This window comes from Giraffa tippelskirchi, chromosome 2 (assembly GCF_054371585.1).
Source record: "Giraffa tippelskirchi isolate mGirTip1 chromosome 2, T2T-mGirTip1v1.2.pri, whole genome shotgun sequence".
Classification (NCBI taxonomy): Eukaryota; Metazoa; Chordata; class Mammalia; order Artiodactyla; family Giraffidae; genus Giraffa; species Giraffa tippelskirchi.
Genome location: NC_137276.1, coordinates 134,471,093 through 134,482,709, shown reverse-complemented (window position 1 = coordinate 134,482,709; position 11,617 = coordinate 134,471,093). Strand labels below are relative to the sequence as shown.

General features: G+C 30.1%; 1 protein-coding gene across 1 annotated transcript in view; it reads left to right on the top strand.

The window, feature by feature from the left end:
- The first annotated feature begins 1,213 nt into the window (after positions 1-1,213).
- The window catches only part of SI (sucrase-isomaltase), a 101,974-nt gene continuing 91,570 nt past the window's right edge, over positions 1,214-11,617 (top strand). Inside the window, exons 1-8 of the mRNA XM_081572977.1 lie at positions 1,214-1,331; positions 2,559-2,653; positions 4,500-4,617; positions 4,915-5,024; positions 5,955-6,106; positions 7,291-7,462; positions 8,697-8,796; positions 9,899-10,011. Of these exons, the coding sequence (XP_081429103.1) occupies positions 1,214-1,331; positions 2,559-2,653; positions 4,500-4,617; positions 4,915-5,024; positions 5,955-6,106; positions 7,291-7,462; positions 8,697-8,796; positions 9,899-10,011 (978 nt within the window). The remainder of the gene's footprint in view (positions 1,332-2,558; positions 2,654-4,499; positions 4,618-4,914; positions 5,025-5,954; positions 6,107-7,290; positions 7,463-8,696; positions 8,797-9,898; positions 10,012-11,617) is intronic.

Here is an 11,617-nt window from a genome sequence, read left to right as displayed (position 1 = left end):
GCATGTACTAAGACATGTGATCCAGAAAAAATATTTCATTGTTGGGGATAGGGTAAAATTCTGAAACTATTCTGGAGATAGAATCAGCAAGACTTGTTGAGTGATTTATTGTGGTAGAAAGATATGGACTAGAGAAAAAAAGTTTTTAGATTGGGACAACTCAGTATATGAACTGACATAGATAGAGGAGAAAGGGCGAGTATAAGAGGGCAAAAAGAAAATTTGATTTTAAAACCAGCAATTTATAAGAGCACTTACTGTGAAAATTCTCAATTTCTATCTAGGTGTATTCCATTGAATTAAAACATATAGCAACATAAAATATAGAAAAATCATGAAAGCTTAAAAACAAGGAGAGATAGATTATGATCAAAACTAAGTTAAACAAATAGACTTAAAGATAATTACTAGAGAAGAGCTCTTCCCTATCTACATTTAGGCACCTCTGGATGGTAACTCAAATACATAATGTTATCTGAAATAAATAAATTTTTGATTTGAGAGTCTGGTGTATTTTGCTATTTGAGAGCAGAACTTGGCAATCATGTAGTTTAAATGCTTTTTTTAAGCAACAACTCCTAAATATACAGCATATATATATATGTGTGTGTATGTGTGTATGTGTCTTGTATATATGTATTTTCTACAGCATTTTATATTTGTATTCTTTTATATGTTTATATTTATTTTATCTGCCCCATATTTATATATTTAAATTCTTTTCCATAATATTCTTATAAGAAAGCAGTGCGGGAATTGCAGAGCAATAGTTATAGTAGGAAGAACTGGGTTTTTTTGACTTTGAAAAACTAATATTTTCTCTAAGCTTGAAGTTCATAAAATAGCAACATCTCCTTCATACAGTTGTTGTGGAATTAAGGAATACAGTACAAGTATAAGCTTTCTTTGACTTGAAAAATGCTCTAAAATGAGAGAGCAACTAATCCCTCTTGGAGATCTTCTTCCTTTCATATTTTCATTTTAGTGTACTACGATAATGTTCATTGGTAATTCTGTCTTTTTACTTGAAATTTCATGTGTTGTTTACCCTTTTACAAATGTGCGTTATTTTAGATTGTAAACTGTTAGAGCTGTCTGCAGATCTGCTTGCGTTATGCTTAGTAGAAAAAATATGTAATTTTATGATAATTATGGTCACTTATTGTAGTTGTATATTCTACATTTCAAATGTATATTCTTTTTCTTTCTTTAGATGGCAAAGAAGAAATTTTCTGGATTAGAAATTACTCTGATTGTCCTCTTTGCTATAGTTACAATAATAGCTATCGCCCTAGTTGCTGTTTTAGCAACTAAGACACCTGCTGTTGAAGGTAAATAATATTGAAAATACTTATACATTATAGTGAGGCTGAGATAAAGTTTACTCCATAATACTTATGGATCTTGAAAAGTAATCTATATGAGATGAAATATTTGAAGAAAGATCTCAGGTAAGTTATAGTTACTCCAACTTTTCTAGCAATTATATTACAGGTATTTCAATGAAGTGTCATTGCAATTAAAAAATCTATATGCTTTGATATTAATGGCCTTCCCCACATTGTATTGCTTAAGAACTAGCCAATAGGCAAAAGAAACAAGATATAAATAAACAGCGCAGTAATCTTCTATAGTTACCAGTGAGGTTCTTCTCACTAGCAGGAAATCTCATTAGTCGGGTTTTGCTCTAGCTTTCAGACACTTGCAAGTGGGGTTAGGAAATTTAAGGGGATAACCTCTTTGTCATAGACTTTTTTTTTTTTTTTTTAGAGTGAGGTCATATGAGAGAAACAGAGGGTGAAATAGGCTTAAAGTGTTTATCATTTTTCCTGAATATTTATATACTAATTTAGAGTTGATGCATGCTACTTTCATCCACCGATCTACTTTTTCTTTCCTCTTCATTCTCTCCTGATTAAATCAGAAGAAGAAAATATATTGCAAATTATCTTCTAGTCTAACAATAGTTAGTGTTTTCTGCTGGCTCTTGTCTTGTTTTATCATCTTCTAGTAAACTGAAAGCTTGCTACATAATGAAACAATCAAATTTATCTTCCCCATCTCTGGTTGCTAGAAAGTCCCTCTCTATTATATGGAGTTTGGATTTTGCTTTTTTTTTTGCTATTCTCTTCTTTCTCTTCTATTTAAGTATCTTCTTCCTCCTAACCTTTTTTCTTCTCTAATTCTTGTCTCCTTCTCTGCATCCTCTCCCCATATATATTCCCTATACATGTTTCTCTATCTTCTTTCTTTATCTCTAAAACAGTTTGTGAGTGTGGTGCAGGAAACATTTTGTTTCCTTTTGAGTGTACCTTTTAAGACCTTCTATGAATGTGCTTTGATTCTCTTAAGGAACAGTCAAAGGGCTTTATACAGTTTTAAATATTGTTTGGATTATTTCCTTTTGGTAATTAGGACTTGAATTTGCAGGGTTTTTTTACGTTAAGTTTAATTTTCATTATATATATATTTGTGTATACTTTCAATGTATTTGTTACTTGAAAATTTGAAAAGCAAATTAAAAACTGTTTTGTTTTATTGACCTGTTTCTTTCTCAGAAATCAGTGATTCAACCCGAGGCACATGCCCGAGTGTACTGAACGATCCTATCAATCAGAGAATAAACTGCATTCCAGAACGATCTCCCACACAGGTCTGCAACTAAAGTTTTTCATATTTTTTATGAATAGATATATAGTATGATAATTATATTAAGATAATTATTCAATATTGGATATATTCCATATTTTAAAAAATATAGCCATTAATTAGGCCACATTTCTTTTTATTTATGTATGAACAGATGAGAGATAATGGAAATTACTGAGCCTGCTTTTCTGTACTTCAATTCAAATTAGCAAGTTAATATTTTTCCATACTTAAAAATCTATTGTTAAATTTATAATTCTTCATGAAATTCTATCCTCTTAAACTACTGCTTAAAAAGTATAACCTTTGATAAATATAGAACTTTTGAGAAATAATATCTACACTCTATTAAAGTGTTTGTGATGATGACATTAACAAGAAGAATCTGTGGAAAATAAAGTAACATTGATTCTTTTAACTATTTTTTAATTTTTAAAACCATTTATTTTTTTTTATTATTTGGGGAGAAGGAATTCAACTGGAGAAAATTAAGTGTAACTAAATGGATTCACTTAACCCTAAATTGACTCTTCCTCTGTCATTATAACTTGTATGGGATTAAAAGGTCAATGAGTGAAGGTGTGTGTGTGTGTGTGTGTGTGTATTCCCATTTTGTGATGTTTATATCAAAAGTCACGCATACTTTAGATTCTGTTAGGTAATGACCCTCTAAAATGCTCAGTTCCCATTGAACTATCATGTGTTATACACATGTATGCATGTGTATGTGTGTGTGCGTGTGTGTGTGTGTGTGCATGTGCTCAGTAGCTCAGATGTGTCTGACTCTTCACGACTCCATGGACTGTAGCCTGCTAGGCTCCTCTATCCATGGGATTCTCTAGGCAAGAATACTGGAGTGGATTGCCATTTCCTCCTCTAGGGGATCTTCCCAATCCAGGATTGAACCTGCATCTCCTGTGGTTCCGGCATTTACAGGCAGATTCTTTACCATTGAGCCACCTGGGAAGCCCCTGTGTATATGTGTACCTGATGCCACTTTAATTTGATGTAAAAAATGGGAGAGAATTTAACAGGTGTACCATTAACTGGTAAACATGCAGATTTTTAAAAAAATTTTTCAAGGCAAATAGCCAAGAAAAAAAGCTCACAAGTATTCAAATTATGAAACTGTGTTATACTATTAAACTTAAATATTAAGTAGATTTTTTATTATACCATTGTTAACACACAGCATCACCATGTGACTCAAATTTTACTATAAACATGTATAATTTTTCTTTCCCTTCATGTACTCTTTCCATATAGATCATAAAATTAAGGAGAATTTATTATTTTACTTTATGCATTAGATGTAATGGCAGCCACTAGTTGCAACCACTAACATATGAACTAGTTTAAATAGATTAAATCATATCAAACTAATAATTATCTGGAAATAATGACCTTAAACATTTTACCTAGGCTTAAATTTAGGACCATATCTTCTTTATAGCCTCACTTGCAATTTGATACATAATTGGTACACAATAAATATTTTAGTTCTTCTGCACTGACTACATGGCAACAGAGCAGACTATAGCTAGTTATCTGGAGGGCAGGAATCTTGAAAATAACATGACCTTACAATAATGTGTATTCATATGTAAATTTGATAAATCACAACTCAGAGCATCAATCTCTGATGTAATTCAATTCATCAAATATTTACATTTCTTCAAAGTGAAAGGAACAAAAGAATAAATGATATTTTAGTACATTACATTTTTTAAAAAATAAGTTTTTTAAAATATTCATTCAATTATTGGAATGAGTGAATGTTTAAAAATTAGAGGCCAACACATATGATAACAGTACTAATCCTATGATTCCTTTAATAAATGTTTTATCAGACACTTTGTGCAGCTCGAGGTTGCTGCTGGAGGCCATGGAATGATTCTGTTATTCCTTGGTGCTTCTTCGTAAATAACCACGGCTATAATGCTGAGAAAGTAACATCAACAAATGCTGGTGAGAAGTATTCTATCCTGGTGATTCAACATATTTTAAGTTGAATAAAAAAAGTATATTTAAATTTTTTCTTTGGAAAAATATCTTAAATAAAATCAAATAGGAACATGTACACAAGAATGTTCAAATTTGGTATGTTAAACTTATTTTTTTCATGATTCTATCTTTCAAATTTAAAAAGAAAAAGGTTATTTGCGAGACCTACAATAAAATTAGAAAAAATATGAAAATATTTAGTGATTACTAATCATTATAAACAAAACCATAATTCATACAATTTTTTTTTTTTTCTTTAAGGACTTGAAGCCAAATTAAAAAGGAAAGCTTCACCTACACTCTTTGGAAATGACATTAACAGAGTTCTCCTCACAACTCAAAATCAGACACGCAATCGTGTGCGGTTCAAGGTTTGGTTTTTGAGTTTCCTAAAGAAGAGTTAATACTGAAGAGCATGTTATGAATATACCCTGTAACCCACCAAGACATTTTCCCTCTTAATAAATGTCTATTCCAAAGAAAAGAACTTATTGGACTAGTTACTCCACTTCTCTGAGCCTTCTACTCAGATAGAACACAAAAACTAGTTCCTCTGGCGGTAGCTTTTAGAGAATTTAATAATATGGTCAGCATAAAATATTTGATACAGTGTCCTGACAAGAATTAACACTCAATAAACTTTAGTAATTTTTGTTATTGAACTACAGACTGTGATAAAAGATTAGTTTAGAATTCAATTTAAGGAAGCTGTTAATTGTTCTATGTAAGTGTGACATACTCACTAGTTCTTTTTACTGGTATCACTTCTAGTCATGATTTTAAATAAACTAATTTCTGCTTTCTTTACCAAATTGTTTGCTAGTATGGTCTTTTGGATTGGCAGTAAAAACAATATATCCTTTGTACAATGCCTTTTAGCAACAATTTCACAAACATTGTTTTTTTAAAACAAAATTCAAAATACTTTCAGGACTTGTTAGTGAGTGATCATCAAGATACTTCATGGATAATTAATAATTAAATTCACAAAAATCTACTATTTAAGAATCAATATTTAATAATAGTCTCATGATTTTTATATTGGTCAATAAAAATTTTATTTGCTATAGTACCTTTATAATTAACTAATTCTATTAATTCCTTAACAGTATTTACAATTAATTCTTTGCAGAGCCATTCAACAATGTTAAAGTTAAGTTCATGACTAGATTAATAACATCTATAAAATCATTAAATTTATTGTTTTGTATTTTGAACTTGCATTTAATACCGATTTCAGAACTGAAAAATTCAGTAACAGTTTTGAATCAAATAATGCTAATTTAAAAAAATCTTTGCAGATTACTGATCCAAATAATAGAAGATATGAAGTTCCTCATCAGTTTGTAAAAGAATTTAGTGGAACTGCGGCTTCTGATCCACTGTATAATGTGGAGGTTATACATGATCCATTTAGCATTAAAATTTCTAGAAAAAGCAATAATAAAATTTTGTAAGTAATTATCTTATATTTATGTAAGTTTAAATAGTTGGTCAATTTTATTGTACAATTAGAACCACAAAATTCTCATTTTTAGGGTGTTTTCAGAAAGAATAAATTTCCTTCCAAAAAAGGGTGAGTGTACATGTTTTTAAATATTATAATATCAAAGAAGCTTTAATTTCTTATGGATCAAATGTACCAGAATATGAATGGAAGGTATAGAATTGGCCAACAAAAGAAATGAAGAGCACCACTGATACAATTTTAGCCTTGCATATATTTTGCATGCCTAAAAAACCTTATATGTGTTTTCCTAGTTATCTATCATATTCTCTTTCAATTGGTAGGATCAAATAGTTAATATTCAGAGAGGGACACATTTCCATAGTGTTAGAGGATTCTTCATGTATGTGTATGAAATTAATTGAATAAATTTACACATAATAAATTTAAATAGCCATATATAATAATTTAAACATTATCTGAATGCCTTCATTATAAATGTATTTTGAGGGACATTTCTGGCAAAAAAGTTAGTAATTTTCAATATTGCTGCTTTTGAATTTCCAAGAAAGGTTAATTGGATGATTATCAGGACTTAATCTCAGCAATTACTTTAATTAAATATATTTTAATAACTTGAAGTTGATTTTATGTTAAATAACAAAAGAAATGCTATTTGACATTTCTCATGGTTTATATTTGATATATATATATATAAAACATGCAACCTTCTTTTTCAGGAAAAATGATTTTGAACTTAATTTTAATACATGTATAGAGGTCTAGAAACCAGTATAGTACTATATTTTAAAACTCTGTCTCTGAAGAAAGTCAAATTGTGTTTGAAATTTGGCTCTTCTGCCTACCAGTTTGTTACCTTGAAAACATAAAAAAATATGTCCAAATTGTGCCATTTGTGAAATGAAATTTATAATAGTGGTTGTGCTTTAGTATTGTAATGAAGATAAAAGGAGAGAAATGCGTGTGAAGAACCAATCATATTGTTGATGTTGAAGCAAATTGTGTTGATAAAATTAACAAGAATTATGGTACAATTCATGTGTTCCTAAGAAGTAATCACAGCTAAAGACTGACATATTTAAAATGAAATATTCTGGATGATAACATAGATCCATATTTAGTAGAGCATTTTATATATTTTTAGCACTTTTATTTATTTCATGCTATAGGTTTGACACCAGCATTGGTCCCCTGGTATACTCTGACCAGTATTTACAGATCTCAGCCAGACTTCCCAGTGAATACATTTATGGTCTCGGGGAACATATTCATAAGAGATTTCGTCATGATTTATATTGGAAAACATGGCCAATTTTTACTAGGGATCAACTTCCTGGTGATGTAAGGAACTATCTTTCTTGTTATAAATAAAATAATTATAATTGACAGGAGATAATTCTAGTATTTTTGAAACCATCATTTTTTTTGTTGTCAGTGATATATATTCCAGAAGCTTCTTTACTTCAGGGGTGAGGATTCATATCAAAGTCCTAAATTAACTAAATAAGTGAACAACAGATTTTATGAATATTTTAAAAGATACTTCCAATTTATGAATGTTTTCCTTTGACTTTTTACTTTTATATTTTATCAGTCACTTTTCAGTTACTCTTGTACTTACACTATCTAGGACTAGTTATTACATAAGAACACTTCCAAACACTTACCATGTTCGACATGGCTTTGTATATGTGCTGTCTATCTAATGGACATCATGTCCGCATCTATACCTACTTTTTCCTCTTCCATAACGTGATAATCTTTCTTAGGTTCACTTATTTTCACAAGAAGTTTGTTACTTATACACATCATTGATAGCTCATTTGATCTCACCTCATAAGAAAATTTCCCAAACTCTTCCATGCAGTATTAATCTTTACTTTCTAATACTTTATTCATATTTTGTTATGACACCATCACAGTTATTATTTGTGTATATATATTTCTGCATTTCAAGAGTATGTAGTTTTTTATGACAAATACAATAGCATTAAAAAAACTTTTATAAATTGATTCATGATTGCTTTGAGTAAAATGTTACTGATTTTTAAAATTCCAGTGCTACTGAAATGAATAAGTCAGTTGTTTTAAAGTTCCTCATCTGGTACAAAAATATTAATAAATTTTGCTACTCATCAGCTCTCAACATCTATACTGAAAAAGTTATATGAAGTGGATGTCATCTTGGAATTCCTGGCAATACCTTGGGGCGTACATGAGACATGATATATAAATATGCCATTACCCTATCACAGATAGCTTATTTTTCAGTTGAAATATAGTTATTGAATGGCTTATTAAAACTCATTTAATCATCATAAAACATAAAAGAAAGTTAAATAATCTATTAATGGCATACTGTATAGTTATATACTTATATCTTAATGTATTAATAAGTAAAATAAGTTCAATGCCTTTTGTGCTACAGTGTTTCATATGGTATATAGTAGAGAAAATTATTATAGAATATAAGGAGTAAATTACAGAAAAAGATAGGAATACATAAAAGCCATTTAAGTATACTTTTTATTTTAAATGTATTTTAAGTTTTAATTTTCAAATGTATGCCTTATAGAATAATAATAATTTATATGGCCATCAAACATTCTTCATGTGCATTGAGGATATTTCCGGAAAGTCATTTGGTGTTTTCTTAATGAACAGCAATGCAATGGGTAAGAGTAATTTATCTGATAATATGTTAAAATGAGACTTGAAATGTTTTAACTGCTTTATTTATTCCAATCATAGATATATTATAGCAGAGTAAACTTTGTTGTTAGTGATTTAGAATGTGAAATTATTATAAGCAGGTTTTATAGTTAGTGAGGGCTTCCTTTGTGTCTCAGGTAAAGAATTTGCCTGCAATGCAAGAGACCTGAGTTTGAACCCTGGTTTGGGAAGATCCCCTGGAGAAGGGAATGGCTACCCACTCCAGTATCCTTCCCTGGAGAATTCCATGGACAAAGGAGCCTGAGATATGGATTTTTGTGTGTCTGTGCTTCTGTTTTGGGGGAAGTATGCTATATTATGATATACAGGCACTTCCATTTCCCTCCAGAGAAACATCAAATGTATCCATGTAAATGACTATTCCCATTCCCATAGCCTTGATTGTTAAGATATGTTCATATGCCCTGCAGATTAAAAAAAACAAAGGTCTATATGGGGATAAAAAGAGAGAAGAATCATATTTCAGTTTATCATAACTCAAGTAATTTAGAACCTTTTATTTTCTAATGTTGTGAATAATGCAATATCTATATTTGATAGATGAGTCAGTGATAATTTAAAACAAAACTACAAAAATAATAATCTTCCAGCAAGAGCAGTGCTCCATACGGTTATCCAGAAAACTACTATGTTTAACATATAGAAAAATTCAAACCTTCATAGTTTTATTTTATATAAATCAACATGTGATATGATCTTTCACAGAATCTTCAATTAAAATAACTAATTGAGATGCAATTTCAAAAAGAAATATTTTTTATTGTAAAAGGACTGATCCTCTATCCCCTGCTAAGCAGTTTCTAAGGGAGCTTTTGCCAACATCTGTAAAAGGAATATCTGGAATAACCTATCATAAACCTCATATATGGTGGCATTCCACTTTCCTCCTGTATTCTTATCTTAAATATCATATTTTTATTAATAATTAAAAAGACTCTAAAATTATGTGATTAATGTGAAGTACTTTAAGTAGACATTGCAATTATTTTCTCATTATGTACATTTTTACTATATACATATGTTTTTCCAATTTTTGTTTTGTAGAGATTTTCATCCAACCTACTCCAATAGTAACTTACCGAGTTATAGGTGGAATTCTGGACTTTTATATCTTTCTGGGAGATACACCAGAACAAGTAGTTCAACAGTATCAAGAGGTGTGTTGCAGGTCTATTTTCAAATTTTTTTCTACCATACTTTTTTTTCATCTAACTTATTGAAATGATTTTAGCTAAGATATTGGAGGTCTCTTCAGTTCAGTTCAGTTCAATTGCTCAGTCGTGTCCGACTCTTTGCGACCCCATGAACCGCAGCACTCCAGGCCTCCCTGTCCATCACCAACTCCCGGAGTCCACCCAAACCCATGTCTGAGCTGAATATATTTTTATACCTTACCATTTTTCAGATATGAGAAGATACTTTTTATTTTTCTTTTTCTTGTACAATGACACCTAGGTATGTTTAGATGTCTATATTTCTGATAACAAAATGTTTCTTGCTTCCAGGCAGCTGAGTTCAGTATTTGGATTTCTTTGAGATGTTACATATTAAATCATGACCTTGTTTGATGGGATAAAACAAAACGGGGTATCTTATCTTCATTTGATAAGAATTCTGGAGGCAACTGAGTTTAAAAAAGGGCTAGTGACACTTGCTTTTAATCTACAGTAGGTAAATCCCAGTAAAACTGGCTCTTACACTCAGAAGGGCAGATTTTGAAAACATAGTCTGAAGTCTTACACCTTAAACACACTATCTAAACAACTTTCATTTACCTATTAAATAAACATGCTATTGTACCTGAGCCCAAGAAGGACTTTAGAAAGATGAAGAACTCAGGACTTATTTTGAACCTGATTCTAAATGTTTCTCCCATGTAAATCGTTATTCTGTGACTATTAGCATATATAAATCTTGGTGTTATCATGAAAAATAAATCATTTTTGTAGACATAAAATTTAAGAATCATGCCTATTTTTTAAATCTTGTTTTATTGATAAATCTTTTGACATATAATTCCCATTTCCTAGAATAATCTCAAAAGAGAATTGCTATCAAAAAATTTAGTTATGATCTAAAAATCTGAACTAACAGTAGCTAGAGTTTTACTTAATTGAATAATTTACAAAGTCTTGCAATTCCCAAATTGCCATTCGTAAATGTGAATTTCAGAAATGCACACAAAATTTACAGTCTCTATAATATGGAATCATGGTTATTGTGTATGGTTATCCCACCATCAAAACAGGGGACAGCACATTTTTGAAAGAGTTTAAGATTTGGTTTGTGAAATATTAGTTGGGATAGTTGTCTATTACATGCTGAGTAAAGTCTGTGGTTAGCACTACCTGAACTTGAGTCATGTTTGACATGTCAATGCAACATTCGTGCATTAATAATACAGTTATCCATTTGCATGCATCATTTTGTGGGTAGACTTGCAAAACCTTGAATTTAAATTAAAAAAAAAGAAGTGTAGATATAGCATTATTAATCAGTGCTGAATTTCAATGGGGGCACAAATTAGGTAGAGAATAGGCAAAAGTAACTATTTCTTGTTTGAAGAAGAACAAACTATCCTTTCTGTACAAACTAACTCATTAATGGTGCCAGGATGTCAAAATTGAAAACTTTAATGTGTTTGAATGACCAGATCATTTTTTATGTTTTAAAGATGATATATACATATAAAGTATAAGATGAATAGTACATACATTAATATAATATATAGCAACACCTATTTTATATACTTTTATGAAAATA